Source organism: Sciurus carolinensis, chromosome 5 (assembly GCF_902686445.1).
Source record: "Sciurus carolinensis chromosome 5, mSciCar1.2, whole genome shotgun sequence".
NCBI lineage: Eukaryota > Metazoa > Chordata > Mammalia > Rodentia > Sciuridae > Sciurus > Sciurus carolinensis.
In genome coordinates this window covers 92,518,529-92,539,262 of record NC_062217.1, presented here as the reverse complement: position 1 = coordinate 92,539,262, position 20,734 = coordinate 92,518,529, and the positions used below count along the sequence as shown (strand labels likewise).

General features: G+C 43.8%; 1 protein-coding gene across 2 annotated transcripts in view; it reads right to left on the bottom strand.

Moving 5' to 3' along the window:
• Tmem72 (transmembrane protein 72) overlaps positions 1-20,734 on the bottom strand; it is a 28,216-nt gene that overhangs the window by 2,450 nt on the left and 5,032 nt on the right. The window contains exons 2-4 of one of the 2 annotated variants that reach the window (XM_047552360.1): positions 5,320-5,386; positions 2,112-2,183; positions 529-668 (exon numbers count right to left, since the gene is read on the bottom strand). In XM_047552360.1, the coding sequence (XP_047408316.1) occupies positions 529-668; positions 2,112-2,183; positions 5,320-5,386 (279 nt within the window). Of the gene's footprint in view, positions 1-528; positions 669-2,111; positions 2,184-5,319; positions 5,387-20,734 lie in introns of those variants that run through there. The other variant, XM_047552361.1, reaches the window with a different exon arrangement.

Sequence of the window (20,734 nt, the reverse complement as noted above, 5' to 3'; positions counted from 1 at the left end):
GGGGTTCCTATCAGGAGCTTAGTGTTTATAGACAGGAAGGAGGGAAGAGGGGGATCCTAGCAGAGGTGGTCATGGACAGAACTGAAGGGGTGATAGCACTGAGTTCTGGATTCTGCTGGGCTGCACAGCAGGGTGCTTTGGAAAAGTAGGAGATGAGGCTGCAAAGTTCGTTTGGGGTCCCATTATAGGGAGCCTTCCAAACCAGGCTGAGGAATTTAGACCTGAATGGGAAGGCACTGGGGAGATTTGGAAGGGTCAGAACTGATCATTTCACATTCTTGGAAAGTTTGGATCATGTGTAGTCAATATGAGGAAAGGCCAGGTTCCCTGGAGGATCTGACCTCTGGGTGACTGTGTAGGATGTTCCTGTCATTTGATCAATCCAGGTTATACTCAACAGCTCCTTGCCCTAGGGCAGAGAGGACAGGGGGCCAGTGAGGGCTCTAAGAGAGGGTGGCTCAGCACCCCCTTCCTAGAACCCACCTGAGGTGGGGGCTGCATACCTCCTCTACCTTCTGGCACTCCTACCTGGGATGGTCACATGCCAGACCAGGACAGGGTGAAGGAAGCAGGCCACTGAGAGCAGCATGTAGGCCAGGAACTTCTGGAAGCAGCCCAACCAGCGGGTCTTCTCCCTTGCTCTATGGGCCAGGGACCCTGGTTGGCACCTGGGGGTAGGAGATCAGAGTTACAAGGAAGCACTCAGGAAGAACTAGTGCTAGGAGGCCATTGGAGGCTGAGGTTGGGCCCTGCCATGAGTAGGATCTCTGCAGTGGCCCCTGGCTGAACATCCTTCAGGGGCTGAACTCATGAAAGTTCCAGGGGGCCTGTGGGTTCCACAGTTAAGGGGTTCTTTTGAGATCCTCCATCCAGAAGGCCCAGTTTTTCTCAAAGATTGTTCAGCCCTGCAGGTAATGTGAGGCTGAGGGCCCACTGAAAAGTCTGCTGTAGAGCAGAGAATGCATATAGCATAGGAGATCATGGTGCACAGTGTGCATTGCACAAAGGGCTTGGCAACATAGATGAGCAGGTTGGAATCTAGCTGTACTCTGCTCACCTAGGCACATAATAGAATTGGTCTTGAAAGATTTTCGTTCCTAACCAGCACAAAGACAGAGGCCTGATGCTGAGCAGGTTTCTTCAGGGGTGCTATCTCCAGGTTTCAAAGGAGGAAAGTGCCTGCCTTTAGACCCATCCCCTTCATGGTCTGAACTGTCCTAGAGCAGAGGCTCTGCACTGCTGCAATATGCTCAGGCTGACTTTGGGGAAACAGTGTGGGCCAGGCACCCTGAACCCAGCCCTTTCAGGTCCAGCAGCCTTGGCAACTTTGGCTCACTAGTGCCACCTGGTGGTCACAGTGCAAATGTGTGGATTGGGGAGTTCCAAGATTAAAATGCTCCTTCATATCCACAGTTCTTTCTGCCTCTGTCCACAGCTCCTGTAAAGTTTCAAGGATTCCTTGGCAGTGGAATTCAGCAGCAAGGGGACAGGCTGCTGCCTTAGGCCTGGTAATGTTGGGAGAAAGCCTTGTAAGGTGCTGGGGCAGCTGGATTTGAGTTCTGACTCTCACTGACCACCTGGGGACTGGATCCTCTAAGGCGTTGAGAGCTGTGGTCCAGGACTCCAGGCCAAGGCCACACTGATGACAGTTTCTACATACTGAGCATCAGTTGGAAAGCAGTGGGGCCTCTATGGCCAGAGGCTCATGACCCCTGACTTATCCCTGGGTACTGGTGAGAGGCACAGTTAGTTCTCAGCCAGTTCTCACACCCAGCCCCGCTCACTGCAAACTGATCCTTCCTCAGTGTCCTCACCCTGTGGTGGATGGTTTGGACACCAGGGTCCAGTGATTGACTGTTCCTCAGGGGACATAAAGCTGATTTCCAGGGGGAATCTGGGTGTTGGCAAGCTCTGAATGAATGCATCAGTTTGTTCCCTTGTCTGGGAATAGGGCAAGAAGACAACTGAGCCCCCTGACCTGAGCCCATCTCTAGAGGAAGGGAACCCATTCATGGTGGCTTCAGTACATCCCCCAGTTATGGCCCCATAAGTGAAGCATCTGGGGTTAGGGGCCAGTGGTATTTGAAGGGTCACTTCTGAAGGCTACTTACTTGAAACAGATGGCCAGCAGCTGAGCCACAAAGTAGGCCCCTTCGCACACGGAGACAGCAGCTCCTATAAACCTATGGGTGAAGACAGGTGAGGGAGGCCAGCACCTCCGGTCCTCCCTGGGATTTCCTTAGGCTGTCTGCTCACAGTACCTTCACCTCCCTGGCATCTCCAGCAATAGACTGACCAGGATATTTTGACCTATTGTCGCATCCAGACAACATCCTCCAGGTGCCTCCCAGTGCCAGGACCTGTGCTGGAGAGGGTGGGGCTGGGGTGCAGAGATGGATAAGGAGGAAGCCATAGCCAACAGGGGAGATGGCCTGCACCCTGGTACCTTGAGTGCACACTGGCAGGTGCATCCTTCTACTTGCCAGTCACCAGAACTGACACCCACTTCCTGGTTGGCCACTTTATGTGTCTTCATTCCCCTGACACAGAGGAAGCTGTTAGGTGCCATGGGGTCCTTTGCATAAGTTGTTCATTCTGGTAAGGCCTCTGTCTTCCCTGTCTTTTCTGTTTGGTGATTTCTTCCTTCTCCTTGTTGTAACATATGACCAGAGCCACCAGTCTGTGAGCAACTAAAGGGAGTTTCCTAGTTCCTTTGTACAGCCTGGTCCTCCCTGGGTAGGGTCTATTTGTAAGTGTTCCATGAATGTGCCTTGGAATAGTGAATGAGTGAAAGTAGATTCTATGGTACAGGGGAAGACAGCTCAGGGCTAAGTCTTCTTAGGGTCATGGACCTTGATATTCTAATTAATCAACTATATGACCATAGGTAAGAGGCATGACTTTTCTGCAACTCAGTTTTCTCAAAAACAGAGGGTAATTACATTGCCTCAACAATCAAATTATTATAAGAATGATTTTTCCCTCGCTATGACTATTAAGTACCTAATATCTACTTTCTTCTACTCTCTTTATGTCTCTCCATGTCTGCCTAATTCTTACCCTTTGGTTTAAAAATTGTAATAATATCTATATAATGATTACTATGTGCCAAACACAATTCTAAAAGTTTTATAAACACCAACTTTTTTGGTCCTTGTGCCACTTTTATAATCAGCCCTGTAATTACTCTCATTTTATAGATGAGAAAACTGATGCACAGAAAGGTTAAGCTCCTTGCCTATGGTTACACAGCTGATCAGTAGCAGAGGTAAGATATGAATCTAGAACTCAGACTCCAGAGTCTTTAAGTCCAAGAAGCATGCCAAAGCAGGTACTTTGCATAACCATCGGCAGTGCCTTTTTCTACATCTTAGGACAGAGAAGAAAATGGAGACACAGGGAATAAAGTTACTCCTTTGGACTTGCTGTCTGACGCTAGTGAGTGAGAAAGAAAGATGGAAGAACAGACAGTGGATTCTGATCTGCAGGGTTTAGAAAGCAGGAAATGGCTAGAGAACACAAAATAGCTTAAGGAGAACACAAAATAGCTTAAGAGGACTTGAGACTGGACTGGACTGATGAGTGACCAGATGGCATAGGGCCCCCTAAGGAAGGGACAGAGCAATCAGGAGAGGCAAGGCACAGGGAAGAAGGCAGTCTGCGTTACCTGCCAAGGTCCTGACTGGCAAGTTAGGCAGCCTTTGGAGAAGAGGAAGGCCCAGTCCTGCTTCTGGGTCCCATGGAAGCAGTGCAGAAGTTGGAAACAGTGAGTTGTGGAGGATATTCAGAGAAAAAAAAAGTTACTTCCCACCAGTGGGGGTTTCAGGCGTGGGTGGGGCAATGTGCCCATGGCAGATTTCTAGGAAGGAATCAACTTGGAGAATGCCAAAATAGGTGGAAGGCGCTCAGGTGCTCAATGAGATGAGAATCAGCTTGGCGGCCAGGCCACGAAAAGGAGTTTGAGAAAGAGCCAGAAGCCCCTGTAGTGACTGGTGAGGAAAAAGGTAAAGGTAGAAGATGGCATAAGAGGGTGAATAGGAGAGGCAGTTTTGGAAGAAACTGTTGGGGTCGTCTGTAAGATTTGTGTTTCCAGATGGCAGGGTGGAGATGAACTCAGAGTGTGAACTGCAGCTGAGAGGATGGATGTGAACCACTAAGCACATCAGAGAATCTACCCTGATGTAGGGGGCATGTGTGTGCCCTGAGGACACAGGGCAGCCTCCTGGGTAAAATCCAAGTGCAGGGACAGAACGGGAGGAGTGGAGGACACAGTCTGAGACTGAGGCCACCTGGTCAGCCCTTACTTATTGTTTCTCAGCTCAGTAGCCCGTCAGCACCTGGGGGACTAGGAGATGCAGAATTCCTCTACTGCCAGAAGGAAACTGCCAGTAAACTCTCAGGATGGGATGTGGGGTCTCTGGATCAGAGTCTGCATGGACCTGTGACTTTTGTCACCCCCTGGGACACCTTTGAACAATCATCTCCTTCCCACCCTGGGGGGATTGCAGAAATAGCACATGAAGAAGAAAGGATGTTGTCTGGGGAACTAAGGAGTCCTGGGTCCAAATCTCAGCCTTGTTGTTCATGAGCTTGGTGATGTAGATTGACTGTTTATTCCCTCTGAATTTTCTCATCTGTACAACTAGGCCAGTATGCACTTCTATAGTGCCATGAGAACTAAATGACAAAATTTAGACATTTAACTATGCTTGGTATGTAGGGGAACTCAAATATATATTTCCTAGACCTGATTCCCTTCTTCCTAAATCAGAGTTCCTTAACACTTGCTGAATAAAGAAATAATTTAAGGAATGCATGGATGAATGGGGTTTTGGGAGGATAAGTGGGTGGGTAGATAGATGGATAAATGAACAAATGGGTGGATGGATGCATGGGTGGGTGGGTGGATGGGTGGGTGAACAGGTGGGTGGATGGGGGGATAGGTGTATGGGTGAGTGGGTGGGTATGTTAGTGAATGAGTGAATGGGTAGATGGATGTATGGTTGAGTAGGTAGATACATGGGTAAGGATGTGAATGCATAAGGTGGGTAGGTGGGTGGATGGGCAGACAGATGTATGGGTGAGTGGGTAAGTATATGAATGGGTATATGAAAGAATAATTGATTGATTTATGGGATGGTATTCCCAAACCAGGAGCTATCACAGAATTACCATCAACATTTTCCCAACTTGGGGATAGGATGGAATTAGCATAGGAAAAGGGATGGCTCTGAATTGGTCTGAGGAGAAATGAATGAGCTGGAGCATAATATGCTCCTCCTCCATGCTGGCAAAGAGGGTGCATATCCATATACTCACAGCAGATAGAAAGCCAGGCTTTTGTACTGGCCCTGGAACAAGGTCTCAGTGCCCACGCCGATCAACACTAAGGGAGCAAGAAGAGAGGGGAGAGTAAGCCTGGATTCTTCACACCATGGTATTGTCCTGTTGAGGGTCCCTTGGCTAGGGACTGAACGTTTCTTCCTGGGATTGAGGGTAATTCTTCTGCAATGACATTGGCAGCTGTGGTAGGAAGGTAGAGGAGAGCAGAACACCTGGATTTGTCCCTGGGAACCTCAAGCAGAGCCCAGAGGTCATATCACTGAGCCTTTTCAGAGCACAGATGCTGTCCTCCTCTGCCCATGTTGGTCATGGAGCCACCATGTAGTTCCCCTAGAGACTGCTTGCACTAACTGGCCACCAGTCTATCTGATACAAAGCTATCCTCCTCCACATGTTGTGGTTTCAAGGACCCTCACAATCCTGGTGGTCCAGGCCAAAGTGTATTCTGTGTCTGGCTTTAGTGCTTGGCCATGGGTTTTCTCCCTACCTTGGGGAGAGGTGCTTGGCTATGGGTTCTCTGTTGCTTGGATCACTGTGCTTGCTGCTTTCATGACCTCATTCTCACTTGCTGATTTGGCAGCTGCATCTCACTCTCTTGGCTCATTGCTTTGGACCCAGGGCTAACTATACCCCTGGGTTTCATTCTGACAGGAGATGTCACTCACCCTGTGCTCTCTTCCTGCCTTCTCTTGGCAGTTGGTGTTTGTGCTTGACCATCTGACCTTCCACTCCTCCAGGGTGGATTTGGTCTTGGACTTGCCTTTCCAGACTTGCTGGCTCCTGGTCCTCTTCTCACAGGGATTCCCTTGCTTCCAGGGCTCCCTCAACCAGCACCACTCTGGCCCTGTCCAGTCAGTGATGGAAACACCCTGTGGACAGTATATCAGCCCACTGCTCAGATCTATTTCTATCCCTAATTATACTCTCCCAAATTATACTCCCAGGCACTTTGCATTTCTCTCTCTGGATTCTGATGACACCCACTGTGGGGTGTGGCTTCAGAAAGCAGGAGAGAAAGGGCAGGGCGGCAGTGCTTGGCTGCTCTGTGGCTCTTGTCTCTGAGGCTTGTGCCCTGCCCCCACAGGTCCTAGTGCTTCCTCTCTTCCCTGCAGAGACAGCTGTGTGAGCCTCCTTGTCCCAAACCAATGAGGGCCCTTTGTCTCCTGCTGAGATGTAAAACTGAGAGGAGCCCCACATTGAAGGCACCAGCATGCCCACCCCTCACTTCTGAGAGAATTGTCGGGCAGAAGGGGACTGAGAGCTTTGATCTAGGCAGGGGATGGAAGATGATCATATTTTCCAAGTGCTGGATGGAGCGGACCTGTGTGCCCCTGTGCTGAATGCAGAGTGGTGGTAAACTCTGGTGCCCTGCTGAGCAGTGCTGGGTGAGGCAGGTATGAGGCTGCTGAGCTGCACTGCCCCCTGGTGTCAACCTAACTGAGGAGCACTTCAGAGCTTACACACAGGGTTACACACGTCCCCGTTCCTCTTAGGAGACCCGTGGCACCAGGCGTCCTAGAAAGTAAGGTTCAGTGACTTCATGCATTTCACTCAAGGACATGCCCTAGAAAGAGACCACACCCAAGTCTTCTGGCTTCAGGGTGGGCAGTTTCTTGGTGTCTATTGTTCACCAGTGTGTGTGAATGAGTTTGTGTATGTGAGTGTAAATGTGTGTTTTAGAGTGTGTATATGTGTGCCAGAGGGCATTTGAATGTGCTTGTGTGTGAGTGTGTACATGCTTGTGAGACTATGCATAAAAGTAAGTGTATACAATCCTGTGTGTGTGTGTGTGTGTGTGTGTGTGTGTGTGTGTGTGTGCTGTGCAGGCAATTGTCATTTATTTAGTTTTCATTATGTGTCCTGTCCTGTTCTCCACACTTAGCATTTATTAACTTATTTAATCATTGGAACAGTCCTATGTGAAAGAACTATTGTTATTTCCATTTTACATTAGAGGAAACTGAGACACAAAGTGTAAGCAAAACCAACCATGGATGCCCAGGTCAGATCCCATTAAAATTTCATATTTGTCAGTTAATACCTGAGTTGCTCAGTCTTTCTGAGCCTCAGTTTTCCCATCACATTTTCCTGTACATTTGGCTATGAGGATTCAAAGAGCTAATTGATGCCAAGTATGTCATAGGAGCTCAATGAAGCTACTTGCTTATTTTTGGTACAAAGAACAAGAAAGCATGTCTTCCACCCCAGCCTGAGGAAGGGACCTTCCACACAGGGCTGATGATTATCATTGTGCACTTCTCGGGCAGTCAGGATCTCCCTTCACAGAGCTGGTGTTGGCAGATCTGCATGAGCTTGTGGCAGATGACCAGCAGATGGCAGGAAAGGGTCTTGGGATCTCAACCCTTCCTGATTTGCACCTATTTGGCATATGGAGAACTATTTTGATGTTTTTTGTTTTGTCCGCTTTAGATTAAAACAGTCAACGAAGAGTCATTCAAGGAACACCATACAGTCAGGGCTGGTTTGCATTAACAAAAACAACAAATTTAAATAGCTGCAATAGAGAAAGGAGAACTGGGCTGGAATCCCCATTCTGTGAGTTATCACCTGGGTAATATTGGCAAATACCTAAGCCACCCAAGTTGGGATTTCTTATCTTTGGAATGGACAAAATAAGTTATACCTCAAAAAGTTATTCCTCAAATTGGAGAAAATAACAAATCTGAAACACAGCTTTGTGTCTGATGTAAAGGACAAATGCACAGAAGCACCTTTCTCCCCCTGACTTAGACCCTGGCATCTTCTGTACCCAGGGAAAAGGGGCCACTCTCTCCAAAACTCTCTACCAACCATGGTGTGCCAGGTTCTGTGTACCCCAGGACAGAGGATGCCTTTTGGTTGCAGCAGGAAGAGAAGAGCAAGGGGAAGCTAGGAGTCTGGCTCCTCGGCTCAGATGAGAATTAATGGGACCCAGGAGGATGCTCATGCGAGGCTTTAAAACCCTTTGACACCCAGGCCAAGGGATCATCCATTTTCTGCAGGTATTCCCTGTTCCAAGGTTCATGTTCTTGGAGGCAGAACTTACCAAGTCGGGACAATATTAAACAACATGAAGTCCTTCTCTCTGTCCCCTGCACTGACTATCCATGTGTGGCCTGATCCTCAGGTTGTTTATGCCCACACTCTTTGGAGTCTCTCTGGCAGCTCTTCCAGACAGTGCTGCCATCTGTGGCTTCTTGTGGGGGTGATTTGGGGCCAAGTCCTATGGTAGGTTTCAGTCAGGCCTCAGGCTTATCCCTGGAGCATGCTCAGTCCAGCAGGAGGGATGTGATGTGGGTGGAGAGAAAGAAGTACGTGTAGGGAAGAGAGCAACCCAGGCTGTAAGAGGGGCTCACCTGATGTTCAGGGTCAGATGAGGGAGGAACCATTCTTGGGGAAAATCAGGAAAGATTTTATGAAGACTATTAAGCCAGAGTGGACTAGAAAGGGAGGCAGGAAGTGGACAAGTACAAATGGAAGGATGGAGCATTCCAGGAAGGGACTCCCATAAAAACAGGTTCTTCCATTTGGAGCAGGAGCACAGAAGGGGTACAATGGTCAGTGTATGAAGATAGAGGCCAAATTGTGGGGTCCTTAAATACCAGATTTTTCAAGGTAGGCAGAGAGCGATCCTTGGGTATGTTGCAGCAGCAGAGGGACATATTTAGACTAATATTTCAGAATGCTCCCTGACCTCAGGCAGATGTGGTAAGAGACTTTGGTGATATTTAGAGGTGGCTAAGAGACAGAGATCAGCTCTGGATGCTCCTGGGTGCTCTTTTTCTCAGCATACTGATATCCATTAGCTTCTTTATTGGGCTTGGATTTAAGTAAAGTTTAAGTTGTGGTTCCTGATGGTGTGGCCTAAATGGCCCTGTTCATTTGTCTGCAGAGAAGGGTAGTTGGTACAGGGGCCTGGGAGAGGGGTGGGGGTGTTCTATCCAGGATTCAGACAAAGAATCTTTCTAGGAATAAAGGATTAGTTATGCCCTGTAATTTCACATTGCTTTTTTGGCATTTTTCTGGGCAGTGGAAAGCAGAGGTAAGGGAGGGTCACAGATAGACAGAAAGTATCTGAATTTGAAAGCTCCCTGCCTATCTCCAACTGCCTTCCAACATAATGTCACCATGTATCACAAACTGAAGTAGGCCCTCTATATGCATCTTGTTTAATCTGCATATTCCCCAAGGTGGGAATGGGCAACCCTGTTAGTTATGGAAAAATCCAAACAAGTCTCCTGGTGTGAGGTACCTTGCCCGAGGCCCACAGGTAATAAAGAATAGAGAGAAACTGTGATCTGGGAGCAATTTCTACTGGTACTAAGGCTACCCAAATGGTCCAGGGAAGGACTGGGGTGAGAACATGCAGGTGGAAAGGACTATTTCTCATGGGCCTTTATGAGCACAGAAGGGGGCATGCAGAAAGACAAGTTTCACATTGTTATTGGTGGACCACTGCAATCCTGGCATGCCCAGCTGTGAATGGGCCTTTGTGATGTCTGAATCAGCACCAGGCAGGTTACTCTTACTTTAAAGCTTCCATGTCCCACCTGGTGTCTAAACTGTTGGTCAGTGGGGAGACTGCCCACCCATTCTCACCCCAGACATCCAGCAAGCACCCGCATGTCAGGCAGAGCTCGCCTCAGTTTCAGTGCTGCAGTGGATCTCCCCTGCTAGGGTGGATCATTCCAGCAACCAGTAATTGTGTGGGTAGGAATTGCATTCACAGCACCTCCTTTGTCTTAGTATGGGAAAGCATAGGGACACACACAGGAAATGCCCATTGGAATCTGGACAAAGTCAGGACTCCACAAATGGAGACATGTTAAGAAATAGACCACAGTTCTCTGGGTATGAAGGTGAACTTTCTTTAGCCAGGAACCCATCAAGGCTCTGACCAGGAAGAAGCAAGGTGACACCGAAAGGATGGAGCAGCATGGGTACGAGTCCAAAATCACTGTTCTGTGCACTGGTAAGAGCTAGTGCCTGCTTCTGGATGCTTATCTGAGAAGTTATCAGGGTTGGGCAAGGTCCTGAGGGACACACTGAGCAAAGGCAGTGTGACTTCCTGGGACCACACCCTCAAGTTCTCTTTCACCTTGAATCTTCCTGTCATTACTCTCACCCAAGAGAGAACTAAGACAATGAGAAAACTGTGCCTTGTGGTTGTTCCTGGGCAATCCTTCCCTTCCCTCCAACCCCACCCAGGTGCAACCAAGTGCCCTAGGAACTGGGCCCGCTTCTGTGAAACTCTACTCTAGTCTCTATTGTATTCCCAGAAGTCTCCTAGTTTCTGCTCTGATATTCTGGTTTCAATTTCTAAGGAAAGTAAGCTGGGAATTGGTCTAATTGTGAAGAAGATACTGCTGCTTATTCCTAGGGAGTAGCATTCTCAGAAATTCTGTGAGATGATTGTTGGACTCCAAGGCAAAGAACGGGAATTGACCTCACTTCCTAGCAGATAGCTAAGTAAAAGAAATATCCCTAACCATTGCTTTAAAAGTTGGAGTCTCTTTGATATAGCAAATATGTTAAAGTTGGCCACAAATCCTTTGCAACTCTTTCTAGAGGGAGGTAGAATCTAACTGTTCTCTCCTGGAATATAGGCTGGTTTTAGTGCCTTGCCTTAATATAGAAGTAAACTTTAGGGACTCCCATGGCTAATTCATAAATTTTTTCTACCCAGGCCTCTTAAAATGTTTGTTTTGGGGGAAACCACTCAGCATGTGAGAAATCTGATTTTCTGGGGACAAAAATATGGTGAAGAAGCCCAAGCCAGTCATATGAAGGAATGATTAGAAGAAAGAGAAACTGATGCCCAATCAGTCCAAGCTGGCTCAGTGTTTCTATCCAACACAGGACAGATGAATGAAGGACTCATCTTGAACTTCCAGCCCCAGCGGATGTGATATGGATGAGAACTGATGAAGCCAGTCAGCAGTTAAATCTAAAGCCTTTACAACTCTTCCCAGGAACTCTTCCCTTGAATTAACCTGACTTTAGTGACTTGCTTCTCAGGTAAAATGATATAAAAGTAAACTTCAGGGACTCCCCAGTGAGCCTCAGATGAGCCACTTTACCATGCCAGCTATGCCAGGCACCCCACTTTTAACCTTTGCCATCATGGAAAGAGATGAGCTCTTTTCACTGTGGCCTGTCTAAATTCCAGAGTCACAACATTTTGAACATAATGCCATGGTTATAGTGTTATGTCATTAAGTTTTGGAGTGGTTTGCTATTCAGCCACAGATAACTGGAAAAGCATCTCATCCTGCTATCAAATTACCTGAGATTTCTGACATGGAAGTCTGTATCTGTTCTGGTCTATATTCTGATTCTTTTAGGAATAAACATTTGTCCAAGGATTCCTGAGCCTCTGAACTTTCTCACTGGATCTTCAATCTGATTTTCAGGAAACCAATGCCTAGGCTCCTACATACTACAGCCCCACTTTGATATCTGTACACCTTGGAGATGCAAGATATAGGCTCTTAGGAGTTGGGGAGAGTATCTGGGGATTTCATTTAGGTCATGGAATCTCATTGCTGATTTTATGTCTTAGGAATTCATGGAGAATCCACATGGCCTGGCTTCATCCAAAGTAGATTCCTTCCACGGTTTTAGATTACCTAAATAGGAAGATTTTGTAAACCATATCCAATACTTATCCTAGACAGCCACACTGGGCCTGGCTGCAGATTCCCTATTCCACTGCGCTCATGTTATTTTTGGAGGGATAAACATCATAGTACCACATGACATAGATATAGGACCCAAAATGTATTGACCGAGGGCCTAGAGTTTACCAAATATTTTTTTCAGGGAGCTATTGTCTAAAATCAACATTTTGGAAGCCAGGAAGTGAATGTGAAGTGTGGCTTCAAATATAAGAGAGGAGGAGTTAAGAATGGGATTCTTAACTAAGGAGCCAGGACTTCCTGTCTCCTGAGTGTCTGTCCCCCAAGAATTCATAGGTGGACTCTTGCTCTCTCAAAGACCTCACACATGGATGAAGACAACTCTGTCTTTGCTTTACGTAATTGGATTCCGGGTCTGTGCTAGGTTTTGAAATTTGTCATAAAACACAGAGAAGTTATGGTATTCACAGAACCAGGTCCAGGGTGAGTCATCCTAAAATTCAGGAGGTGCTCAACCTAAAATTAAGGAGGTACTCATTTTGTAATTAAGTATCACCCATTGTGTAAATACATGGCATTAATTCTGTAAGAAAGTGCTCACTCTAAACTTAAGGAAAGGTTCATTCTAAATGAAAGGGGGTATTCACTTCTACAGCTGTGCAGAGGAAGTACAGCCTTTTCATGGCCCTAAAAGTGGGCCCCACCTGGCCCTGGCAACTAGGAATGTAGGTGGTCTAGGGTTTGAAGGCTTTTATCTATTTGTGGAATTTCTCCAGCCATCTCCTCCTGGGGCAGCCTGGCTGGTTTCTCTGGAACTGTGCCTTCATAGGCCTCTTGTCCAGTGCAAACCTGTCCAATCTGCAATAGTAAGTCACTGGAGCAAATGATCCCAGGGTGCTGCCCTGAGCTGGGCTCTTGACAAAGGAGCTGATCTTTTGACAATAAAGACAAATGTTAGGACAAACGTCACACCATCCTCAGAAACAGAGGCTCTTCATAACAAATTATCTGTAAGAAAGAATTTTCCCCAAGAACTGCCTTGATCCAGGCTGCACCCTCTTTCTCACTGCAGAAGGAGGGGTGCTGAGCAGAGCTGCACCATGCTACTTTATAGAGGCTATTAGATGTCTTTCAACCTTTCCGTCATCCCCACCACAGAATCCCCAGTTGTCCTTAACCCAGGCAAACAGAAGCCCCTCAGTCCACCAGCTCAGTGTACCCAACTCCTCTGCCCACTCCCTGCACAATCCCAGGGAGACATCTCGCATCACGCCTGGGCAGAAACATTCATCCCTTTCCCTCCAGATTCCATCCTCCTGTCTGGACTACACCCAACCTCTCACTGTGTGAGTAAACAAAAACTATGAGGGTGCTGTCCTGTGGCAAAAAGAACAGACAAGCTGAGTCCTGGCCCCTCAGGTAAGTCTTCACACTCTGGTCTGCTTCCTGTTCTAGAAAACGAAGACAAGGAAAACACTGTGGCTACAAGCACCCGGTTTTAGTAACTGATAGAGTGTGAATGTAGACAATAGCTAATAGAACCATTATAAAAGGCAGGCTGTTCCCGTCAGTCCTCTCAAGGGGGAGGGGGAGGTTTATTTTCATCCTTTTCTTCCATTAACACATGTTTTCACTGTGGCTAAAGAGCTCTTCCTGAGACAATGATGCTGCTCATTGATTTTCCTGTCTCAGGGCTGTTCTCAAGGCCTGGTTAGAGTAAAAGGACTCAAAGTCCCCATCCATCTCAACATCTCTTGTGTAACACCCGCTGTGACCCTGCTAGGGACCCAGAGGTGCTCAGGCCATGTGTTCCTGTGATGGGTCCTGTCTGAGGTGCTGCCTGTAAGGGGCGTCGCCCTCGGCTGGTGCTGTTGCTGCCTCAGTGCTGACCTCAAAATTGACTTTGCTTGTCTGTTCTGACTCCATCACTGGGTTGTGTTTTGACAAGTCTTCCATTCAGTGGGCTGCCCTTGGTGGCAATTCGAAATGCTTCCCAGACTCACCAGAGGCTATACTGTCTCTGAGTTTTCATGACAAGTTGTGACTGTGGCCCTGGGTATCCTAAGAGCCAAGGAGAATTTCATACTATTTCTGAGGGCAGCTTTCCTGAGTCAACATGCATATTTATTATTTCCTCCTTATCCTCAGGTATGGCATATCTCCTGCTGATTTCAGGATTTCCGAGGGCATCTTGGAAGAGGATCCATCATGGCCTGATGGCAATGACTGGGGATGGTTCAGGAGAGGTGACCACAGCTGGTTGTGGAAGTGCAAAGATAGATTTACTCCATTTCTAAGAATGTGGAGACCCTGGAACCAATTGCTGCGAGTTCACTGAGACAATAAAGTAGCAACTTCAGTTTTCTTAACCCAGAAGAAGTTGTATCAGATTGTAAGCATGGGAGGGAGGTTAACCTGTGTGTTGACATCAGTTCAGCGAACACAGATGAGTCAGGGTTCAGCCATAGTAAAGGCCCAGATTTTATGGTAGAAGTTTCTGGATATCTGGTCTTTGGACATGGTATAGTGTAATACATATTGTCCAATTCTCTTATGAGTCTGTTCAGAGAGAACGTCTTAAATGCAATAGAGTTCACCTATTTCATTCTTTCCTAGATTCTTTTTAAAATTTTTATTTATTCACTTTTTGCAGTGCTGGGGATCAAGCCCAGGACCTCCCGCTTGCTAGGCCAGTGCTCTACCACAGGGCTACACCCACAGTCCTCTTCTGGATCACTTAAACATGAGCTATACACTAGAGAAGAGCAACCAAGAGGTCTGTTTTGTTTTGACCCTCCTCAAGTTCCTGTGGTGGATTGCATGGTGCCCCCAAACTTTCATCCCTCCCAAGAGCTGCACACTTTGCCATCTGATTTTTCCATCCCTTACATTAGGGCAAAGTTTGTTTCCCGTTCCTGGAATCTGGACTCAGCAATGTTTCTTGGCTTTGGGCAATGGGATGTTAAACAAGCACAGACACACAATGGCCTGCTGTCCTGTGCCTCTGCCACTACTATGAGCACATGCTATACATGTGAACGTGAGCAAGCAAATCTGCTGAAACACGAAAGGCACAAAGAGCACAGTTGTCTTTATCACCCTTGCCAAGGTCAGTCTAGATAAGCCATCAGCTATCTGACCTCCAGATAGGGAAGCATACTCAGTCAACATTTACAGAGCGGCTTCACCTACTCATCTGAATGTGTGAACAACACGTGGTTATTTCTGTATGCCATTGAAGTTTTCAAGTTGTTACACAGCATCATTTTGGCACAGAAAACATTCACTTTTTAAAATAGCATTATTACCTTCTTCCCAGAAAAGCAAATAATCATGAACGTGAAGAAAGAACCTACAGAATGGGAGAAAATATTTGCTACCTGCATCTCAGATAGAGCATTAATCTCCAGGATATAAGAAGAACTCAAAAAACTTAACACCCAAACAACCAAATAACTCAATCAATAAATGGACTAAAGACCTGAACACACATTTCAGAAATAAGATATACAATCAGTCAACAAATACATGAAAAATTGTTCAACATCACTAGCAATTACAGAAATATAAATTAAAACACAATGAAATATTATTCAGTCATAAAGAAGAAGAATGTTATGGCATTTGAAGATAAATTGATGGAATTGGAGAATATCATGCTAAGTAAAATAAGTCAATCCCAAAAAACAAAAGGCTGAATGTTTTCCCTGATAAGTGGATGATGATATATAATGGGAATGGGGGTATGAGGCATGAGAGAAGAATGTAGGAACTTTAGATTATGTAGAAGGAAATGAGAGGGAGGGGGATATGAAAAATGGTGGAATGAGACAGATATCATTACCCTGTGCACATGTATGATTACACAAATAGTCTGAATCTACATTGTGCACAACCATAGAAATGAAAAAATGCACCCCATTTGTGCACAATGAATCAAAATACAATCTGTAAAAATAAAAAAAAAAAAAACTACACTGAGATTTCATCTCCCTCCAGTCAGAATGGCAATTATCAAGAATACAAGTAATGTTGGCAAGGATGTGGGGAAAAGGTACACTCATATTGCTGGTGGGACTGCAAATTGGTACAACCACTATAGAAAGCAATATGGAGATTCTTCGAAAAACTAGGAATGGAACTGCCATTTGACCCAGCTATCCCACTCCTCAGTATATATCCAAAGAATTTAAAACCAGCTTACTACAGTGATACAGCCATGTCAATGTTTATAGTAGCTCATTTCACAATAGCTAAGCTATGGAGCCCACCTAGATACCTTCAACAGTTGAATATATAAAGAAAATGTGGTATATAAACCCAATGAAGTATTACTCAGCCATTAAGAAGAATGGCTTTGTGACATTTGCTGGTAAATGGATGAATCTGGAGACTGTCATACTAAGTGAAGTAAGTCAATCCCAAAAAACCAAAGGCTTAATATTTTTGCTAATATTTGAAACCTAATCCACAATAAGTGTGGAGGGGGGAAGAATAGATATTCAGTAGGTTAGACAAAGGAGAATAAAGGAAAGGGAGGGAGATAGGAAAAGGAAAGAGTGTAATGAATCAGAAATAATTTTCCTATGTACATATATGAATACACCATCATGAATCCCACCATCATGTACATCCACATGGGGTTCTAATTAGAATAAGACATATTCCATTCTTATAAAATTATAACAAAATAAATTCCAATGTCATATAAGTCTAAAAAGAACAAATAAAATGTAAAGTAGAAAGCATTGAAAGCTAATTTATACACACACATGCAAAAAAAGTATATGATGCAATATTACTCAGATTTAAAGAAGAATGGAATTATGGCATTTGCTGGTAAATGGATGGAGTTGGAGAATATCATGCTAAGTGAAATAAGCCAATCCCTAAAAACCAAAAGCCAAATATTCTTTCCATTATGTGGATGCTAATTCACAATAAGGAGGGGGTTGCTAGGGAAGAATAGAATTACTTTAGGTAAAGGGGAGTGAAGGGTGGGGAAGGGGTATGGGGGTAGGAAGGATAGTAGAGTGAAAAGGACATTATTACCTCATGTACATATATGACTGCATGACCAATGTTACCCTACAATATGTATAATCAGAAAAATGAGAAATTTTACTTCTCATTTTGTATGTATGATTTATCAAAATGCATAAATGCATTCTACTGTCATATATAACTAATTAGAAAAAATTTAAAAATTAAGTAAAAAATAACCAGCTTTATTGAGGTATACTTGACCTACAACAAATTGTACATAACATGCAATTTTATAAGCATTAACAAATGTCTGTAACTCATAAAACCATCACTACAATTGAGCATCTCTATTTCCCCAAGTTTCTTCATATTATATCATTGTAATCCTACCCTCACATCCTTCTACCCATCCCTAAACAACTACTGATCTGCTTTCTGTCACTAGAGGTTAGTTTGCATTTTCCAGAAGTTTATATAAATGGAATAAAACAGTATGTACTCTTTTCCCCTTACTGTCTAATCCTATTCAGTAGGATGAATTCCAGATTGGTCCATGTTGTAGCATGTTAATAGTTCATGCTTTTCTACTCTTGAGGAATATTCCATTGTATGAATCTACCCCAGTTTGTTTATAACTCACCTATTGATGGTCACTTGTGGTGCTTTTAGTTTTTGACTATTATAAACCGAACTGCTATGAATATTCACTTGCAAAATTTGTAGGAATACATTCTTTTTTCTTGGACAAATGCTTAAGAATGGAATGACTATATGGCACGTATTTTTGACTTTTTAAGAAAGTGTCAATCCATTGTCCCAAAGTAATTGCACCATTTTGCATCCCCACGAGAGTGAAAGTTTTAATTCTTTGCCAGTGCTTCAACACTTGATATGGTCAGTCTTTTTAATTCTAGTCATTCTGGAAGGTATGCAATAGCATTTCATTGTGGTATTGATTTACATTTCCCTAATGACTAATAGGTGGTACATTTTTTCATATGTTCACTCGACAGTATTTCTCTTCTTTATGTGTCCTTGCCTTTTCATTCTTCTAACATATTTTGAAAAGAGAAATGTTGAATTTTGATGACATATGATTTACCAGTTCTTTTAGGGATTGAACTTTTAGTATTTTATCTAAGAAATCTCTGCTTAACCTGTTACTGAGGTTTTATCCTATTGTCTGGGGGTTTTATAGTTTTAAATTTTATATTTAGGTCTATGATTGATTTTAAATCACTTTTTTTTGTAAATGGGACAAAGTGTAGACAGAAGTTGATCAATAAATGAATATTTAATCGTTCTAATGTCATTCGTTGTAAAAGCTTTCTTTTCATACTAAATTGCCTTTGTGCTTTTGTTAAAGCCCAGCTGTTTCTACATGTCTGGGTCTATTTCTGGGCTGTGTTTTGTTCTATCAATCTATTTGTCTTTCTTTGCTTTAGGACAGCACTGTCTTGATTTCTGAAGCTTTATATAAGACTTAAAATCAGGCAGTGTTAGGTCTCTAATTGCTCTTTGTTTATAAAGTTCTTTTGGTTATATGAGAACTTTTTAATTTCCATGTGAATTTTAGAAAGAGTTGTCAATTTTCTCAATCTTAAATCTCCTGAAATTTTTCCTGGGATTGCAGTGAAACTGTAGAGCATTTTGGGGGAAAATTGACACATTAACAATATTAAGCTTTTGATCCATGGACTAAATATGTTTCTCCATTTTTTGTGTCTACTATGTCTTAGAAATGCTTTATTTAGTATATAGGGTTTTGAAAAAAATACCTTTTGTCAGATTTTTCTCTAATAACTTGCATTGTTGCTAGTATATGGGAATATAATTGATTGTTGTAAATCAATCTTGTTTCCTGCAATGTTGCTAAGCCCTTTATTAGTTGTGGTAACTTTTTGTGTAGGTTCCATCAGCTTTTCAACAGATGATCATGTAATCTGTGAATAGAGTTTTTCTTCTTCTTGTATGCATTTTGTTTCTTTTTGTTGCATTATTGTCTTGGTTAGAAGATCCACCACAATGCTGACTTCTGTGATGAGAATGGATATATCCTTGTCTTATTCCAAATTATGGGAGAAAAGCATCTGGTCGTTTAAGTAGTTGTCTTCTTTTTGTAGATGCTGTTAGGTTGAGGAAATTTCTTTCTGTTACTAGTTTACAGGTAGATTTTTATCATGAAAAAATTTTGGCTCTTTTCAAAATCCAAAGTTTTCTCTAGGGGCTGGGGATATAGCTCAGTTAGTAAAGTGCTTGCCTCACATACACAAGACCTTGGGTTCAATCACCAGCACCACAAAAAAATTTTTTCTTTAAAGTTTTCTCTAAGTCCATTTAGATGATAATACAGCTTTTCTTTTCTTTTCTTTTTTTTTTAGTTTTTTAATATGATGTCTTAGTCTATTTGGGCTACTATAGCACATTACCGTAGATGAGATGGTTTATAAAAGTAGAAATTTATTTCTCATAATTTTGGAGGCTAAGATTAGGTGCTGGCAGATCCATCATTTGAGGGGCGTCTTCATCTAAGACAGTTCTCGCTCTGTAACCTCACATGGTGCCGACCAAGGCAACTCTCTTAGGTCTCTTATGATGGCACTAATCTCATTCGTGAGGGTTCTGCCTTCATGACCTAGTCACCCCAAAGGCCTCACCTTTGAATACAATCATCTTGGATGTTAGGATTTCATCATAAGAATTTGAGGCACACATAAGCATTCAGTATCTATAGCCTGTGGTCAGTTACATAAATGGAGTTGTCAAATATTAAATCACCCTTGCATTTCTGTGATAAACTCCACTCGATTAGGATATACGATCCTTTTTATATGTTTTTATTTTGTTTGTTATTAGTGTTTAGAATGTATGCATCTATATTGATGAAGGATATTAATCTAATCTATAGTTTTCTTGTAACATATTTGCCTAGATTATCTATGTAAATATTGATTTCATAAAATGAGTTGAAGAGTACCATCTCCATTTCAAATTTCTGGAAGAGTTTACATAGAGTGGATATTATTTCTTCTTTAAGTATAATAGAATTCTATGAGGCCATCTGGGCTGATACATCAGTTTTGGTGACAACATTATTTGCAGAAGAGAATCCATAGATTTCCTTGGTACTGCAGAGGATATTGTCTCCCATGGAAAGAGCATCCTCCTAGGAAGGACCACAGAGAAATTACCTCTGGATTGGTATAAGGGATACCTAAGATATTTGCTTCTTATTCTTTCTCAGAGTTCAAAGACAATGTTTCTGCTCATTCTTCCATGATAGTTTTCCTGGTGCCAGAAAACAATGGTCATCTATCCACAGCACACATGCCATGCTTCTTCATCGGCCTTTTCCTGACCTACGGAAGGCTTCTTGAGTAATCTCTCCCCAGAATTAGGCACTGGTGTCCAACTGCATCCCTTTTTATGCAAAGCCCTCTTGAAAAGGCTGGACAGAAATAAGAATAATCTTGAAAGAACTGTCAGCTCATAAAAAAGAACAGAGCTGCCCTCTGCTTTTAGGATTGCTCGATGGCTTAGGAATAACAAAATTCCTATGGACAGATCTTAGCAACCCAAGCTCAAGAAGTGATGGAAAATGTCACTGGAAGATCAGACCTTTCACAGTCTAGCCCCTTCCTCTCTTATAGCCTCTTTGCTCCTTCCTCTGATCCTCTTTTTTCCATCCTGCAAGAGTTACTGATTTCTCATGCTCTGCAGGCCTTGTATCTTACACATTCCTTTGAAATTAATCTGCACTGAGTGGG